The following is a 20,000-nucleotide window of genomic DNA, read 5'->3' as shown; positions in this document are numbered from 1 at the left end:
TATTATTATTATTATTATTATTATTATTATTATTATTATTATTATTATTATTATTATTATTACTGGGTCCAGATCGGTTTTATACGAGGGGTGGGCGGTGTCAAATTCGGTGCTTATTTATCATTGGATGTATTATTATTATTATTATTATTATTATTATTATTATTATTATTATTATTATTATTATTATTATTATTATTATTATTTGAAGGTAGGAGACCCTCTCTTAAACATGTTTTGTTAAAGATGATGGCAGCATCAGTGGAATTGATTTTATATATAGTCTTTTCAATTCTTCTTATTATTCTCTTCTCATCAGGGCTGATATTTGCTAATAGCTGGCCGATGTTCATATCTTGGTTAAAGAAATGTTCTCTAAAAATACTAATTTATTGATGGTTAACAAATCTTAGACTAAGATTTGTTAACCATCAATAAATTAGTATGTTTAGAGAACATTTCTTTAACCAAGATATGAACATCGGCCAGCTATTAGCAAATATCAGCCCTGATGAGAAGAGAATAATAAGATGAATTGAAAAGACTATATATAAAATCAATTCCACTGATGCTGCCATCATCTTGAACAAAACATATTATTATTATTATTATTATTATTATTATTATTATTATTATTATTATTATTATTATTATTATTATTATTATTATTATTATTATTATATTAATGCCTTGCTATAAAAAACTGCATCCAAATCATTATTATGAAAACTATCGTGAGAGACTTACCGTTTAGTACATAGAACTGTATTGTACCAAAGCATCGAAATGTTACAGTGCAAGCCATTATCTAGAGAGTTTTAAGAAACTACTCTATCATGCAAGTGTTGACGCCTACTAGCATTTGACACTCGAAGGATAAGTTTGAGAAAAAAGTGGGATGCACGAACACCATCAAATGCTGTGAATTTTGGCGGAATGATAAACTGGAGAAAGGTCACCATCCTCCATCTTGAGTTGCAGTGATGTCTTCCCGGTTGGTATAAAAACTTTTCCTATTTGTGTAGTTAGTTGTCATGTCGAAGAAAGTTTATATGTAAGTAGAATGCATTTGATGGTATTATGATTAAGTTTGAAATTTTAATTTGTGATTAAGTTTAAAACTGTAAGTTGTATATATATATATATATATATATATATATATATATATATATATATATATATATATATATATATATATATATATATATATATATATATGTGTGTGTGTGTGTGTTGTGTGTGTGTGTGTGTGTGTGCGTATAACTGAATCACGAAAGTTTGGAACGTGATAAATCCATAAATAAAGGTATAAGCCACGAAGGAAAAATAAACAACGGAGTTTCTGCAAGATCTTTCGACGTTCAACGTCTTTTACTCAGCTGAGTAAAGGACGTTGAACGTCGTAAGATCTTGCAGAAACACCGTTGTTTATTTTTCATTCGTGGCTTATACCTTTATATATATATATATATATATATATATATAATATATATATATATATACACATATATATATTATATATATATATATATATATATATCTATATATATATATCATATATATATTAAAACTTGTAAGCAGGTGTTTTAAGGATTCAAATAGAATCGGAATTTAACGAGCAATTTTTTGCTTTTACGTTTATATGGTTTAGACTTGATTTCGAGAGAGTGGATATTAAGTTTGCTGATTATATTTTTGTATCGAGGAATTGCGTCAATATCCTTTGAATTGCGCCTGATTTGACTGACTTGTGTAGCGTGGGTGGTACTAAGCGAATTATGCATCCATTGAGAAACTGGACACCTTCCTCTTCCGCTTCGATAGAAATTGGTTGAAAAATGTAAAAACTGGCCAAGCTAGACATCATGATTTTTTTTTCGCTTGTATCTGAATGAGAGGTAACCTTAATAGTGCATTCTCAAGAGTACTTAGTTCCTAGGATGAGGGACTGAGTTGTTTATGAATTGTAATCAAAGCTGTGATTCTAGTGCCGAAATGTTGACCACAAGGAGCTACTTTTGCCTGTGCATAGTATGAAGCATGCTTATAGCGTCTTAATAGACACCGCAATCTCATGATGAAGTTCTGTGGTCCGGAAAACTCATGGTCCCAAGTGCAGTCATCATTAATACATCCTCCAGGAAGTAAGTTTGGTGGGAGAGATCGACGAATTATCAGGAATGACAACAAAGTTATGAAAACTGGTATGAGATTAAACGTCCAGCCGAGTGTGTTGGATCAGTAATGCATTGGGTGAGTTTGACAGTGAAGTGAATTGAATTTTTAATCAGATTCTTTAGGTGGTTATGAACTGGAAGTTATTCACATAGATGTTATGGATAATGTTGTATGGAATAGCAAATCGCCATTGCACACAACCGTGTTTATATATATATATATATATATATATATATATATATATATATATATATATATATATATATATATATAGCAAAGTTAAACACTGTATCCGTGTTCTAATATGTTGTAGGAAGCCAACCCATACAAAAAAAAAAAATTCGGAAAAAATTGAAAGTTTTTATGTTTAAGCTTCGGAGAGTACATCTCTCCCTGAAAGAGGGAGAGAATGTACTCTCCGAAAGCTTAAATAAAAACTTTCAATTTTTTCCGAATTTTGGTGGGCTTCCTACAATATTCATATATATGATATATATATATATATATATAGTATATATATATATATATATATATATATACATATATATATATATTTGTATTATATATAATACACACATAGTATATATATATATAATATTACTATATATATATACTTATATATATATATATATATATATATTAATTATTATAATTATATAATATAAATTATCTTGCTTCCATCAGGAAACTGGGCATCATAGATCTCCCTCACGGTCCCTCACGTTTGTTAGAAATTCATGATAATTTTATGTTCACCAAAACAGACTAGCATAGTAGAAGAGGTACTGACGACTGGCCACTTCTAATGCAATTCCTTAAATGCTTACCAGTGTAGAATGCGCCTCCCTAAGGTAACGACCAGAAAGGGTAAAATGCACTCGAACATATGGAGAGGGAAAAACCAGAAAGGCGTGAATAGGAAAGAAATTGCAGATGGAAATAAACTAGCGGAGGAGGAGGAGGAGGCTGGAGGTAGCAACGGAGGTCCAGCGAGGCACCGCGGTGTGTATGCGTGTGTGTGTGCGTGTGTGCTTCGGGGAACAGTGAAAGTGGCGTCACATTGGTTGGTCTTCAGCAGGTAGGCAGTAGGTCTCTCGGCTAGTTGGTTAGTCGGGCTTTGGACACCGACCAAGCTGCTGCACTCGGCATCCTTCGTTGCCGGTTGAGAGACCATAATAACCCCGTGCCCATACCCCAATACTGGAAGACCACCCTAGTGTCCTCCCCCGCTCCCTGTCTCCGTCTCCTTACATTCAGTATCTGTAATATAAAACGTTCTTCATTGACTGAAATCAGATTTTGCAGTATTTTCGGTTTCCAAATTATTTCAACCTTCGTAGCTGTCTTCTGACTACTATTCGAAAAGTGTGAAAAGAAAAACCACAACCAAAGAGAACGTTGTTTTCATCATTATGCACTGACGACCCTTCCTCCTTCTGAGCCTTTCCTTGATATTTCTGTCAGTTTTCCTCCAGTCACACTGGGAGAGGGAATTTCAATGCTCCAGTAGGAAATTATCTTTTGATCCTTGCGCCCAATTGCTGAGAGTTTTCGTTTCTTGATTTCTTTGCTTAAGTCGCCCCTCCCCTTTCCTTCCTCTTGTTCCAGCTTCTTTTTCCGTCTCCTCCTCCTCCTCCTCCCCCCCTCCTCCCTGGTACTTCAAGGACGCCTTAGGGGGTGGAGCCGCCGATGTGAGGCTGCCGCCCTAGTGTATGTGGCACTGAGAAAGAGAGAAAAGAGACCTCACTGCACTTTTCTTTCAGTCACTCCTCGACGCCTCCCGCCACAACACCTCCCGCTGTGTGACGCCTGGTCACTCTTCTCCTTCCTGTTCATCCCCTCCTGCTGGTGCGGGCAGACAGACGTTTCTCCGGCACCTAAGACTACTGCTGGGTGCCAGCTCTCTACTGCTACTCGCTGTTGCTGCTTCGTGCTATGAAGTGCTGCTGTTGGACTGATTAAGCCGAGTGGTAGCAATTAAGCGTCCCTTTTCTTTCTGTGACGGCCAAGTGAAGGAGCTTCTCGACAGACTTTATTTCCTCTCAGGATTTAAACAAGTGTTTGAAAGTGATCCGTCCAACGTTATGTCTACGTGAACTTAATCAGAAAATTCCCATTTACAAATCCGTTATCATGTCTCTCCACTTGGATATGAAAATCTCTTGACAATTTACCTTGGATATAAATGGATCTGCTTGTGAATGATCTCTGAAATAATTAAAGAAACTGGTTTTCAAACTAAATACTGAGAAAGAAAATCTTCCAAAAACAGACTTAGCCCCGAATGTTCTTATCGTGCGAACTGGCTGGAAAAAAGAAAAGAAGGCAGGGGAGGATTGCGTTGTGTGGGTGCCAGTGATTGTGTATGTGTGTCTGTCCCGTTCGTGTTGTGTCTGAATCGATCTAAAAAGTGTACGTAAGTGTACAAGAACACATTAACGATGCATATGAGAACAGTGTTCACAGTGGTGGTGTTGGGAGCCAACTTTCGGTACTCGACTTCGTCCTCATCCACGCCAGACGAGGGAGACTCGAGCCCTTGGCCCGAGAGGATCTCGGAAGACGCCCTTCCATCCGAGACACAGGATGTTCTCTCCAGAGTGGCGAGGCAGTCTGAAAGGTCAGTGTATCTCTTACAAGAAAGAAATGCGATTTAGCAGTAATAATAATAATGGAAAAGTAAATCACAGTAGTGTCTTGATTGTGTTATCTAAAATATATTTTAAATAACAAAATCAAGACACACTACTGTGGATTTACTTTTCCATTTTATTGACTAATGTCCTTATGAGTTTTCCTTGAATAATAATAAAAATAATATTAATCATTAAAAATATTGTCTTGAAGGAACGTTACGTGTATCTAAATGAAAAATCGATGAACAAGAATTTGCCAAATGTGCATGGTTATTCTAAACCACTCATATTTAATGTAAGAAAACCCCAGTCATATATAGGCGTATGTTACCTGTTGGTCCTCTGAAGGTTTTACACTTTTTTTATGAAGTACAAGAGACACTTCATTCAAAGGGTGACATCTGAAAATAAATAGATAAGATACAACTTGGTGGCACCGTGGATTTCATTATCCTTAGTATGCGAAGATGATGATTATTAATCGATTAGTAACCGTTATTAGCTCTCTCTCTCTCTCTCTCTCTCTCTCTCTCTCTCTCTCTCTCTCTCTCTCTCTCTCTCTCTCTCTCAAAGAAAAAGGAACATTAGTATGCAGTTCATGGCATCAATGTCGTCTCATGTACAATTCTTTGAGTTACCCTGAGCAGCTCCGGTGATTCATAAGTCCATTATCACGTTAATGTCGGTAACTACTTGAATCTGTTGTGGTCATTAGCATCAGTTAATGGCTGATAGATTGAAATGTCTTCCCGTGTGCCGCCTGCCTGGCTGTGGTATCTATATTTGCGAAGAGAAAGGTAATACAGTTAGTATCATGCAAGAAGTATTCATTTACATGCATCATATTTGCTGTCAACTGACGTTATAGTGTTTGCAATTCATATTTTCGGAAGAGTCGTCTTTATTATTATAGATTCCCTCAAATTTTCTACTGTTATTCGATAGTCATTGCTTTTTCTTTCATCGTCTTGAACAGGCATAGCATCGGGTAAACCTAAAGATCAAGTTTGCGTGACTAAACGCAGACACACATACATATATATATAATATAATATATATATATATATATATATATATATATATATATATATATATATATATATATATATATATATATATGATATATATATATATATACATAATATTATATATATATAATATATATATATATATATATATATATATATATATATATATATATATATATATATATATATATATATATATATATATCTATATATATATATATATATAATATATATATATATATATATATATATATATATATACATATATATATATATGTATATATATATATACTATAGGTATTGTAATATATACTATATAATATATTATTATATATATATATATATAATACATACATACATATTCATATATATGTATACTTGTTGGGTGTTTGCGTCGACGCTATTTCGGTGACTTAAGATTAACCGAATACTTCAAAAATTCTCTCTCTCTCTCTCTCTCTCTCTCTCTCTCTCTCTCTCTCTCTCTCTCTCTCTCTCTCAACCAATGGCTGATATCTGTATATCCTTATTTCCAGGCAACTTCAATTTTGATATTTTTCCAACGAAGTACACTTTAGATTATCTTGGCGAAATGTCTTCATTTATCTTCTTTGATTTTTTATTTATTATGTATTCCAAAGACTCCAGGAAGACAGAGAAAATACTTTGCGTCATTTTCATGTATACCTTGCGATTAGAATAATCAATTTTGTTGTTGGAATTCCGAAATTGTTGTTACATTCAATAAGGTAATGATTTCTCTATAGTTAGAAAAATTAAACAGAAAAACCGAAGAAGGAAGTAATGAAAATGTGAAGACGCTGAATCCGTCACGGAATTCTGAATGGGAATTTAGGTAAAATGTGGATCATTATTTTCGGTATTTTGCCATCTTTGGAGCGTTGCGGGATGTTAAATTTCGCTATTTTTATTTATTTATTTTTTAAGCCACCAGTTTTGCAGCGGACACTTGGATCACAGAACAAAGCATTATTTCCTTTTCATTCGAAGTTATCCAATTTTTTTAAATGAAACGATAATCTCCGTGTCATTAAAATTGCCTAAATGGCCATTAGATTTTATGGACATTAGCTGTGACTGAGAGCGCTTCGGTGAAGAGAGAAAGTTCAATAGCATTTTCGAGTTGAGTGGATTTTCGAATTTTATGATTATGGGCTGTAATTGCGGAGCCATCCGAGTATTTTTCAAAATGTTAGACTGAACTTTTGTAACGCTCTCGCATTAAACATGATTTGATGCCAAAACGTCTCATTATTTTAACAAAATGATGTTCTGAATCTGCACTAAATTTGCTGTGGATTATGGAATGGCCTAATTTCCTGTGTGTTGTAAATGTCTAGTGTGTTTACACGACAACGATAACACGAATATTTAATTGTTTATATATTATATATATATATATATATATATATATATATATATATATATATATATATATTATATTTCAGTCCGTTTTCAATCTTTTCTTTAGCCTATTTATGGATAGGTTTTCTGTATCCTTCCACGAATAAAAGTATACGCCTTGTAGATATCTAGAGATTAGCTTAAGTATTAAGCTCTTGTGGATGACCATTATGGGTGAGAAATAACTTGGTAGGAAACTTATAGAATTGTATAGAAGGTGAGCAGTTAATTTCTGGAACATACCTGTTCACTGTGATCGAATGGAAGAACTGACAGTTACAATAAAAACCATTGCGAAAAAAATTATGAGTATTTAGCGATATGTAATGAATGAATGGAAAGGGTACACACGTTTTGTAAATGTAAATAAATGGGCTTTTGTTGTGGACAAAGACCGCTTGACTTTGCTGATATTTACAATTCAAACAACGTCAAAGTATAGATGACGATCAGGTGACCGGAAAAGAAAGCGGTTTGCTTTTGTTGCTTTGCGAAATGCGTCCCATGCTATGCATTTAAGTTAGTGCTTGAGAGGGCGAGAGTTTATGTTGAGTTATTAAGTCATAATTTGTGTTATGTGTAGTTTTTTTTTTGTATGTTCGGGCATTACATAATGCTTGTTTATATTTGTGCCTAGCTGATCATTTTGAGCGACATAGATTACACCGTCATATTACGATGTTCTTAGCGTTAAATCTTATGTTTATTCCGTGTAATAGTTACGTTTAAACTCTCTCTCTCTCTCTCTCTCTCTCTCTCTCTCTCTCTCTCTCTCTCTCTCTCTCTCTCTTTTCCAGGATTCATCAGCAATAAGACAGGTGATTGCTTTCAGTGTTTTCTCATAGGAAAATTCAATATCTTTTAATTGTGCTGTTTATCCAGTTTGCATATAAATCTGTTTAGTGCGGAAGTTTTCATGTAAATCAAGGTTATTATAAATTTCATGGTAGCCTTGGTCTCGGGAAACGCAGAAATAAATTACTTTATAGCGGACTTTCATTTGGTATGTTGTCTAAATTATCGTAAATTTTCCTCTTCAAATTATTCTTTCCTGTCCTTTCCAGATAATTGATTTGTGTGTATATGTATGTATGTGTATGTATGATAAATACCCATATAAATTTATTATTATTATTATATATATGATATAAATATATATATATTTATATATATATATATATATATATATATATATATATATTTATTTATTTATTCATTGTTTATATAGACACGATTAGCACGTTGACAGATATGTTCCTACATCATTGGTTATTGATGCATCTCTCTCTCTCTCTCTCTCTCTCTCTCTCTCTCTCTCTCTCTCTCTCTCTCTCAGAGATGTGTAGATAAGTTGAGTATCAGTGGTATGTGAAGTACTCATTCGACCTCATGTTCCCTTGCCTTTAAAATATTTGTCTTTTTTTATTCACTTTCATTTCTCTTAGAGTTTTCTTCTCACAATATCAGTGCATTGCGAGAGAGAGAGATGAACGCTTGTGTTGTGTAAGTGAGAAAGCGAATGATTAGTCATAACGCCATCTTTAATTGTCTATCTTTGTTAATGTCATTGGTAAAGCAACGACCCCGTCTTTAGCCTGGTCTGTGCAGAGACCTGGCAAGGGCTATTAAGCAAGAAAATAGTGACCATCTGTTTGAAAGGTGCCGAGGCTACTAGGCCCCAGCTACCTGGCTTGCAGCTACATCATCGGACTGGTAGAGCCAAAAATGTACAAGAGACTTCGGGCTGTGAAGTGATAACAGAGTAGTTTTATGACTAAGGGATGCTGGTTATTGATCAATGGCCATTGAATAAGGCTTCGAGTGGCTGAAATATGAGAGAGAGAGAGAGAGAGAGAGAGAGAGAGAGAGAGAGAGAAGGGTGGGAGGAGGGTAAAGGAGGGAGGTCAGTTGGAGTCACCTGGAGGTATTGTAACGTGCAGGAAATGTCGTAGGATACTAGATCCTGTCAAGATGTGATTGACAAACGCAGCTCCAATCGCTCTGCCTTTCATTCATTCTCGTTATGGCTGCGAGGAGGAGGTTTAGTATTTGTATTTCCCATTCGGACGTTTGCTCTTTCCTGTCCGCAGTTGTGGTGTGGTGTCAAAGTCTCTCTCTCTCTCGTGTGTGAGGAGGTGCGTCTAATAATCTCAATGTCAGACAACTGTAGTAGACGGTAAGTAAAAAAGCTCGGTGTGAGAGGAGTCCTATAATACTACTTTCGATGTATTGACTAAGACCCACTCCCTCCCTACAGCCTCCCTCCTCTCAAGACTTGTACTATCACCCCCTTACACCCCTCCGCCGCCGCAGTCTCTCTCTCTCTCTCTCTCTCTCTCTCTCTCTCTCTCTCTCTCTCTTGGCACATCATCTGGAGCTGTTCCAGACGAGACCCTGATGATACTGGTGATCTTTTCTGGTTATCATCTCCGCGATCGTCGTAGACACCATCCTTATCATCAGTCTTGTGCTTTTGTGATTGTTTGCTTATTATAACAAACTAAATTCCACGTTCGTCCAAAGTCGCGTTTAGTTGTAAGTACTTTAATCTGCTTGGCAGCCTCTCTCTGTCTTGTTTGTATGCATGCATATGTTTGTATTTACAGAATATTTTTAATTTGAGAAAGGAAGATGGGGAGGGGGAGGGGGGGCATGCAGGCGTGTGGCGTTACATCACTGGAGCTTAATGTACGATGTACCTTCTGGTGCTGATTTAAGGAAAGTTATCGTACAAATGTTAAAAATGATTTTGTTCTGTTAAAACACATCTGACACCTTTATTAGCCAGCCATGACTAATTATACAAGCCAACTCTGTTCTTTAGTCAGCTCAGCGCTGGAATCATATGAATTGTAACTTTTTATGTATGACATATTTTCAGACTTTTAATCATTCCATTTTTTATGATGAATTTCTATCTATATAGTTATATATATATATATATATATATCTATATATATATATATATATATATATATATATATATATATTATATACACACGTTCATGTATATGTATATATGTGTTTGCGTGTACTAGTGAGAGAGAGAGAGAGAGAGAGAGAGAGAGAGAGAGAGAAACTAATGTAACAGAATGAGAGTTGCTTGTCGTCAAGAGAGAATTGTTTAGCGAGTTTGCACATTTGGTAATGTCAGGTGAAGGTTGATCACTGGAAATCTCTGGAAGCACAGAAGGTCAGGATTCCATAGCGGACTCGGGGGAAGGTTGAACTTAGAAGTCTGGCTACGAACTTTTTAGCTCTGGACGATTGAATAAAATAACGGCAGTAGAAGCTTTTACGAGTGATGGTCTATTCTTATACGGGCCTAGATTTCTGTATCTATTCAAATTTTGTATGAATTTGCGTGAAATCAGTTCGTGGGTGATCGGAATTGTTTGTTTGTATAACATTCTACTTCATTACACTATTAACCTGGACACGTCTGTTAAAACACTAAGTCGCTTATGATATACCATTTATAAACGAATGAGAAGTGTTATTTGATACCAAGAAGTTAGACGATGAAGCCTAAAAAGAGAAAGGATTCGTCCAATCTTTGAAATAGTACATCATAATCGTACGACTATTATATATTTGGGTATCGATATTTTACCAGATGATTGTGCAGAGTTTCAAGTTACTACTATAAATGATATTGATTTCCAAGGCAATCAATACGATTTAGGATACAGTAATCGTGAAATGTGATAGAAGTGGAAACCATAAAAGAAATTGCTAAATTAAGAGTAAGGCGAGGGAGGTAAAATCTTATTTGAAATTCTAGTGATAATAAATTCCAAATAACTTAGGTGTTCTAGTCACTACCCCCTTTATGCATAGTCTCCTTAAGAGTTAAAGTAGTTATAACTTGAACATCTGAAGTTATTCGGAATTTGTCATTCCCCGATTATTGTATCCTAAATCGTACAGATCACCATGGAATCTGTAGCATTTATAGTAGAAACTTTTCGTGTTCGGTTGGACGGTTAGTAACTTTGCTTGGGTCGGGTCGGGTTAGTTTAGGTTAGGTTATGAAAGGCAAGAGCAATACAGTTGTGTAACCCCCCCCCCCCCCCCCCTCTCCATTCCCACTTTTTAAATGCTTTTTTAAACGCGGGCCCTTCCATAATGGGAAATGGAGATGTTGACCTTTATAAAGAAAAATACCTAAGCCAATGTCTTCGGTTCTTTTGCAAGTGAACATGCAAATTGTTTGTCAAATCATTATTGTGAGATGCAAGCATTCACCGTCTTCCATATGAGGACTGTTCTTCCTTAGTAGATGAAAGCGCCTCAGATTTGACAGCTGGGTTGACACCGGACGATCAAGAATGTGGCATAATGACTAGATGACATATCTAAGTAATTCTGCATTTGCCTGCGTCTTGTCTTACCGTTTTCAAAACCCGGTACGTACGTAAAGTTTGTTTATGCTATTATGAGGGGAAATGCAAAATGATTCTATACCGAGAAAAGTGAGGGGATCATTCATTTACTCCCGTTAGTAAGTTTAAAAATACAAGCTGAACCTTGAACTGCTCTTTTCCCTGGAAATAGACTAATCTACGTAACGGTCAGCGACAAGAGTTGGCAAGAATGTAGCTGGGCAGGCAGTGATAGGTAATATCAAATTAATGGGGAGGGCACCCATTGTATGTTAGCAACTTGATTGTGAAAGGACGCCATGCTTACAAGCGAAGTGCAGAAATACTGATAACTAAAAAAAAAACTAATAAAATAAGATTTGTTGCTTTTATGAACATTGGTCTTTTTCCTCTTTCAGTTTGCAATAACGTGACTCTCTCTCTCTCTCTCTCTCTCTCTCTCTCTCTCTCTCTCTCTCTCTCTCTCTCTCTCTCTCTCACGTATCATCTTCCATCTTCATCTAAGCTGTATCCTGCGTCATCTCGGCCCATAAAGCTCCCACTTAAGGACGGTGTCACTTCTCTCGGAGCTGGGGATGCATCTGCGAATCGTGGGAAAATGCTATGGAAAGATGTTGGCTGATAGACCAAGTAGGTTGTGTACTCTCTCTCTCTCTCTCTCTCTCTCTCTCTCTCTCTCTCTCTCTCTCTCGTGGTACACAAGGCTTTCTCTTACTTCAGTTTTTGTGTGCTGTTTAACGTAAACGCACATACATGAACACACACACACACACACACACACACACACACATATATATATGACTGGTAAAAATGTTCTGTAACAACAGAATTCCATCTAATAAAAGGAGCCCATAAAAACACCAAAATGTAGAGAGAAAAGTACTATATTTCAGAGACTGCTGTCTCTCTCTTCAGGTATATGAATGAGAAAAGTTTACAGAAAAGGTGGTATTTATACCAAGAGATTCGTCCACAAGTAAGCCAATTTAGGTCACCCCCGCTGATAATCTTCCTTTAATCTTCTTAAGCGTTGGTTGAATGAACACTGCGTCGACGATGTCTGATGTCCAATTCCCTTTTGAGATGTTCATTACTGCTTCTCTTTTATTAAGGCCGATTCCATCATTTGACTCTTGTACCGGCAGTTGCTGCTATAAATTACACGTGACATCCATTCCCGTTTATTCTATGGTTATGTTCATTTATATGGTTGAAAATAGCCGAGTTCTGTTGTCCATACCTAACTGACCGTTTGTGTTGTATTAATCTCTGGGAAGTGATTTACCTGTAAATCCGATGTAAGATTGGTCACAGTCCTGGCATGGGATCTCATATACCCCCAGAGTCTTTGGGCGATGTCTTTTGTTTGGACGTTAATCAGGGATTTGGCTAAGGTATTTGGGTAGGTAAATGCAAAAAGGGTTGGAGGTTTCCCAAGGGTGTGAGTTACTCTCTTAATCGTCTCCAAGGTGGGAATTTTTATTTTTTATTGTTGGGTGTGTCTCTGGGTCTTGTCTTTAGGGGGTCGGTAGAAAATTACGTTTCCTTTTGGATTGCTTTTCTCAATTATATGGTCAGGATACTTTAAAGATGAAAGTTGCTTGCGAATTAGTTCAAATACCTGAAGAGAGAGACAGCAGTCTCTGAAATATAGTACTTTTCTCTCTACATTTTGGTGTTTTTATGGGCTCCTTTTATTAGACATATATATATAGTATATATAGATATATATATATATATATATATATGATATATATATATATATATATAGATATATATATATCTGTGTGTGTGTGTGTGTGTGTGTATGTATAGATACACACACGCACACACATTATATCACATATGTATTTAGTTTGTGAAGCCATTAAGCACATGATGACAAATGGTTTAGCTGAATCACTGTTACCATGTAAGCAAACATTTGTGTTAAAACGTTCCGCATATGGCAGTTGCGTACCTACATTTTCCTAAATAAGTGAGGATCAAGGACTTCAGCGCACAAACAAAGGGAGGGAATTCATGTTCTGAATGACTGGGATTGAAGACGGAATTCCAGAAGATGTGACTCAGTGAACTGCATCACTGCAAAATGTTGCTTTGCCTTATATACATGTGTGTGTGTATATAATATATATATATATATATATATATATATATATATATATATATATATGAGGATATAATCTACGATGATGTAAAATCCTTATGTAGGTATATGTAAAATATATATTTCTTGTACATTAAATTTAAGCTTTCGACCATCAGCTGTGGTCTTTTTCACTATCGCCATTTACTTGGAGGTTCGACATAGTACCTATCTTCTTCTATATATATATATATCTATATATATATATATATATATAATATATATATATATATATATATATATATATAAAGTCAACGCTTTTCCATTCGCTTTTGCAATAAAACCCAGTGAAACTTTCAATGGGTATTCAATCACTTACTCTCGTTATTTCCCGCGCATGCGTGTATGCGCATGCGTGTATGTATGTGCCCCCTGTAGAAAGCTGCTGGGGCTGCGATATTCAGTTACTCTGATCCTGCCTCAATTCCATTCTGTGGTCGCACATTTCTTTCTCTATCCTGGCATGAGGAGAATCTCAATGACAGAACAGTGACCTAGTTTGGCCGCTGGCTCGATACGGGACCAAGGTCAGTTTCAGGTGACCCACCTGAAAAGGGCGTTTGATCGAACAGAAGTTGCATGGTGTCATGGTTAGTGTTCCTGTATTAGATTCACATCAACCGTGCATTTAACGTCTAGGCCAGTCCCTTTCGACGCTCCTGATTGGCTGTTGATTAGCCAATGACAAGGCTGGAAACTCTCAATCTCTCTCTCGAGAGTTCACATAGGCAGGATGTATGTTCCACCTCTCCTGAAAGACGTATCCTTCAGGAGAGGTGGGACACACATCCTGCCTATGTGAACTCTCTCGAGAGAGACTGAGAGTTTCCAGCCCTGTCATTGGCGTATGAACAGCCAATCAGGAGAATCGTAAGGGACTGGCCTAGACATTGGATGCACGGTTGATGTGAATCTACTATTGTAGCCTACTACGTCTGAGAACACAGGTTCGAAATCTGGGCGTGGATGAATGGATGGTTGCAGTCCTTTATTAGAAAAAATCCACTGTGCCCGATGACCTTTCTAGTTCATTGATTACTTGTAATTTATTCGGCTGAAGTAGTCCTGCATCATTTGAGGCCAGTCCCTGTATAGTATATATATATATATATATATATATATATATATATATATATATATTATATAATATATATATATATATATATATGTATATATATATATATATATATATATATATATATATATACAGAGAGAGAGAGAGAGAGAGAGAGAGAGAGAGAGAGAGAGAGAGAGAGAGAGAGATTTCGTACAAAATTTATCGTCAATTGGTTTTTGTCGAATGCATCATAAAGACTATATAACCTGAAACGTCTGGTATTTCGGGGATACTTTACATTATCGCTAGTAAAGATGTGTTAATTTTATTTAGATCCAGCTTGAACACTTGATATGGGTGTTTTTGATGCTGATGTTTTGCAAGGCTTGGAGAGTGATAAACATTGCTAAGAGAAAGTTTGTTTAATGATAATAAGTTGTGACATTTGGTCGGTGTTGATATGCGTGGGAGTAAGAATAACAAGAATTTGATTGCCATTTCAGAAAGCTTCAATGACTAGATATTCATTAGTATCCTCAGAAAAGTCGTGCAAGTTTCATCCTTCAATAACAAGTTTTAGATTGAGATGAAGGAAATGAATATGGCAAAGGGTTGGAATTATCTGCAGGAAATTGTCCTGTGATAAGATAAAGAGAATTTTCTGCCTGACTTTCACTAACTAATTGTGATCACCTTCCTGTAACTTGAGTATATTGACACCGCTATCTCTTCCTGTTTTGGGTCGCAGTTATTACGCATATATTACGCCGGATTTGCCTGTTGTCAAGATGGTTTTCCTCTTTTTATCAAGATTTACTTTCACTCTTTGCTACATTTTCAGATAATTTCGAAATGCTCTCTCTCTCTCTCTCTCTCTCTCTCTCTCTCTTTTGAACACATGCGCGCGCACACGTAGTCAATCGCGTATACTTTTAAATGCAGTCTCTGTAGATCGAAACTTGTGCATGAAGTCGCTCATTTGAACCGGATGATTGGAAGCAAAGGAGCAGTCGTGGACTGAAGAAAAATAGCCGAACGCGACCTCTAGCCTGTCACTTTTTCTCTGACCACATCTGCGACAACTTTTTTTGTATCTCTCTCTCTCTCTCTCTCTCTCTCTCTCTCTCTCTCTCAAAAGTATCGGGTGATTGTTTCTCCTATTCGGTATCGTTATGACTCGCTTTCTCTTTTATTAGAACTTTTTTTCTTTTCTTTTTCGTTTTCCAACTTGGGTCATATCACTCCTCGGTTTGTGTTTCATCGCATCGTGTAGATATTATAACTTGGGTTTTCCCCCGTGGACCGAACAAGACGGGAACAGCTCTTTATGTAAGAGCTGACTTACAAGAGGGCCACCTCTCTCTCTCTCTCTCTCTCTCTCTCTCTCTCTCTCTCTCTCTCTCTCTCTCTCTCTCTCTCAGTTTCCTTAATCTAAAGGGTTTTAGGTCGCTTAGTGGCCATGGATTCTAACTAGTAATGTTAATACGAGTTTTTGTATGTTCTCAAAAGCACGTTCAAACACTGTATGTGTATTTGTGAATGATATGAGGACGAAAGAGCGAAATAATCACATAGGAAGTGCCGGTTTTAGCCGTAATCTGATGGGGGGCGGGGGGGGGGGGGGGGTTAGAGTCGACCGAGAGTGTCGGCACTGCGAAAGCGATCGTCTATTCCGATCACGTTCAAGCGAAGGGTAGGGGAGGAGAGGAGCCTCTACGGGGGTGAAGGGTCCAGTCGGGGGGAGGAGGGAGTTGCCGAATATCACCAATCAAAAGTACACGTTTCCAGCAATCTCGATGGAGTGAAAGAGCAACGAAAGCTCGTTCGCGCTGAGTTAGTTAAACTCTCTATTTTAAGTTTTCGTTGTTCCTTCGTCTCTCTCTCTCTCTCTCTCTCGTATAACATGTCTATATCTCATAGCGTTGCATCAGTGGAAGTAGTATCTGTTGGATGACGATTCATAGTTTGTTAAGATTTAAATGGGACTCGTTTTCTCATGACAGTGTGTGAGGCAGATTCCGTTGTCATTTATCTCTCTCTCTCTCTCTCTCTCTCTCTCTCTCTCTCTCTCTTTGAGCTTTAAGCGGAGTTTCTTCGAAGGGAAGGAACGACTGCAGTGTTGTAATTTCCAAGTCGAGCTGAGAATGCTTCAGACCCAGATGAGAAAGCAAGTCAAGTCAACGCAGTAGATCAGCAGTTGTATAAGCGATAAGGCCAACAGTCGGGTGTATTTTTAAGATATTGACCTTAACTCGCCGCATCTAACCCCCACCCCCACCCCCCCCCTCCCCCCCCCCCCCCCCCCAAGCCCCCTTCCAGCTCTACCTCGGTAACATCACTCCAATCTAATGCAATGTTTGGCTCTGTTCCCTTCTTGTGCTTCGTCTAGACGAGACGGAGTTGGCACACATACATACTCAAACACTCTGCCAGTTTGTTACTGTGCTCTGTTTGTTTGTCTGTTCAATCGCTCTTGGTTTCTTGGCTTTGGTCGGATATTCGCTTTGCAGATCTGGTGACTCGCGTCCTTTCTTGTCGTTGCTAGTTCCTCGTTGGACGAGTGGATTTCGCGCTCGGCTACCAATCCGGTGGTCTGAAGTTCGATTCTCGGCTCTGCCAATGCGGAACCAGAGGAATTTATTTCTGGTGATAGAAATTCATTTCTCGATATAATGTGGTTCGGATCCCACTATAAGCTGTAGGTCCCACTATAAGGTTTCTAGCCACGTAAAAATATCTGATCCTTCGGGCCAGGCCTAGTAGAGCTGTTAGTCAGCTCAGTGGTCTGGTTAAACAAAGCTATACTTTAACTTGTCATTGCTGCGCGGTCGTTAAATGGCTTTTCTCGTCAGAGGAACTGTAGCGGCAACGAAGATGCATTTCCGTAAGTAAAAAAGCCATTGTAAACCTCTCTCTCTCTCTCTCTCTGGCTGAGGCTGTTAACAGTTCAAGAATAGATTGTGATTGCAAAATTTCTGTGTTTTATTTCCTTTTTCTTTAATTAATTAATTCTTTTCTTCGTTTTCGCACTTCAGGCTGCTTCCACCATTCATTGCCTTCACGTCTGCCTCAGTCTCTCCTTCTCTCTCTCTCTTCCCCCGCCAACGAATGGTACATTTCGAAAGCCATGTATCCAATATATAACAGCACCCAGCTTCCGTCCATGCACAATGCAATTGCTTCCTTTTGAGGGGAGAAATGTATCATCCCGGAAGCCTTTTCGTATTCAGGCGGCGTCGTGATCGTGACTTGGTTTATTTATTTATCTTTTTTTTTTTTCATTTATTTTTTTTTTCGGGTAGAGATGCATTTGAGATTTGGTCGGCGCTGCTGCTTGGCGGAGTTGAATCAGGCATTCGGGCAGGTTCCGGACTCCCCTTGTTTGGTGATTTGTGTCATAAGGTTTGTCTCGGCGCGTGTAAACATAGCCCTCTCTCTCTCTCTCTCTCTCTCTCTCTCTCTCTCTCTCTCTCTCTCTCTCTCTCTCTCTCTCTCAGTAATGTGCGTGTATGTGTATATATATATATATATATATATATATATATATATATATAGATATATACATATATATAATATGAATGTCTTTATTGTAATACAGCAATAATGAAGATAAAACGCCCATAAAACACTATTTGAACGTTTGCAACCGTATATTTCGAGCTATATATATATATATATATATATATATATATATATATATATATATATATATATATATATTATATATATATATATATATATATATATATATATATTATATATATATATATATATATATATATATATATATATATAACAAAAAGCAGACTCTGCTACGATGAAAAAGTATCCTTAACAACTGCCACAGCAACTACAAATCGTAGATGAACCCGCCGTTCATAAAACTTACAATGCGCTACCCGGAACAGGTAATGGGTATACATAGGCAGCAGCATTGTGTTAAGCGTTTTGTATTTCTTTTGCTTTTGAAATCAGCTTGGATGTGAAAAGATGAAAAGATTAGTTCCTGAATGATAAAAATCAGAATTATTTTATTCATTGCATTCATCATGAATAAGATTCATCATGGAAGACATTAACTTCTCGGTGTGACCTCATAGGTGAGGTCTGTGGGGTTTTATTTATTGAATGAATAAATATACATTAATATAATTATCCTAAGAGAAAAAAGAAAACTCTTTGACCAGTGTAAACGAATACGGAATGAGTCTCGAATGTCAGTGACCCTGTAATGTAAAACACAGATGGAGAAAGAAGGTAAATATCTCTGACGAAACAGGGAAGGGAAGAGGAAGTTAGTCTGGGCCTCCCGCAAAAGGGAGTGTTCGATGTTTAGCACCTCTCTCTCTCTCTCTCTCTCTCTCTCTCTCTCTCTCTCTCTCTCTCTCTCTCAGAAAGACTTGGCGTGCGAATGTGGCGATGCCGAACCTGCCTCATAAGGGTTTGAATGGAGTTGGGGTCATAATAAGAAGAAGAAGGCCTAGCCACCCAACCATTACTTTTCTACGTTTATGGTAGAACTACCCGTGTAGCCCCAAGGTAGCTGGTTCCTCTTACGGACTGACAAGTCTGCCAGTCATTTCATCTCTCTCTCTCTCTCTCTCTCTCTCTCTCTCTCTCTCTCTCTCTCTCTCTCTGTATTATATAAATAATTTTTCCATTAGCGTCATGGCTAAAAAAGTTTTTGCCCTTCCGTTACTCAGCTAGCGTGTTGAAGTGAGGTTTCTGACCTTATCTTTATATCTAGCCTGATTACGACCCACAACAGTCGACTGCTAGCTCCTAGGCGTTTGTTTCAATGTTAAAGTTAACACAGGCATGGCGTTCGCATTGCTTTACAAGTTAAGGCGTCCTTGTTAATCATCTTTTTCAACTTGCTGACTGATTTTGAAAAGTTGGGGTCGTGCCTCTGTACTTTCAGAAGTTAGAAGATGCCATTTAGAATTTGGGAAGTCCTTCGCACGTTTTTATAGTGTTACCAATGGGGAAACGAATCTTATGTATATGTATACATATACATAACTGTGGATTTCCTTCTTCATTTCAAGACTCGTGTTACTATGAGTATTGTGTAAGTGTTACCAGTATTAATACTGCTTTCCTCAGTCATTCACTTCTCTTGGACCACTTAAGAGAAAATGA

General features: G+C 37.2%; 1 protein-coding gene across 4 annotated transcripts in view; it reads left to right on the top strand.

Annotated features, from left to right (window-relative positions):
- The window catches only part of LOC135211965 (uncharacterized), a 934,916-nt gene that overhangs the window by 667,608 nt on the left and 247,308 nt on the right, over window positions 1-20,000 (top strand). For 2 of the 4 annotated variants that reach the window (XM_064245220.1, XM_064245219.1), the window contains exon 1: window positions 3,279-4,798. The exons of the other annotated variants lie outside the window; for them this stretch is intronic. In XM_064245220.1, the coding sequence (XP_064101290.1) occupies window positions 4,620-4,798 (179 nt within the window). In that variant the 5' untranslated portion in view covers window positions 3,279-4,619. Of the gene's footprint in view, window positions 1-3,278; window positions 4,799-20,000 lie in introns of those variants that run through there. 4 annotated transcript variants of the gene reach the window in all.

This window comes from Macrobrachium nipponense, chromosome 40 (genome assembly GCF_015104395.2).
Source record: "Macrobrachium nipponense isolate FS-2020 chromosome 40, ASM1510439v2, whole genome shotgun sequence".
NCBI lineage: Eukaryota > Metazoa > Arthropoda > Malacostraca > Decapoda > Palaemonidae > Macrobrachium > Macrobrachium nipponense.
Note: the sequence above shows the minus strand (reverse complement) of the source record. Positions and strands in the feature narration are given on the sequence as shown.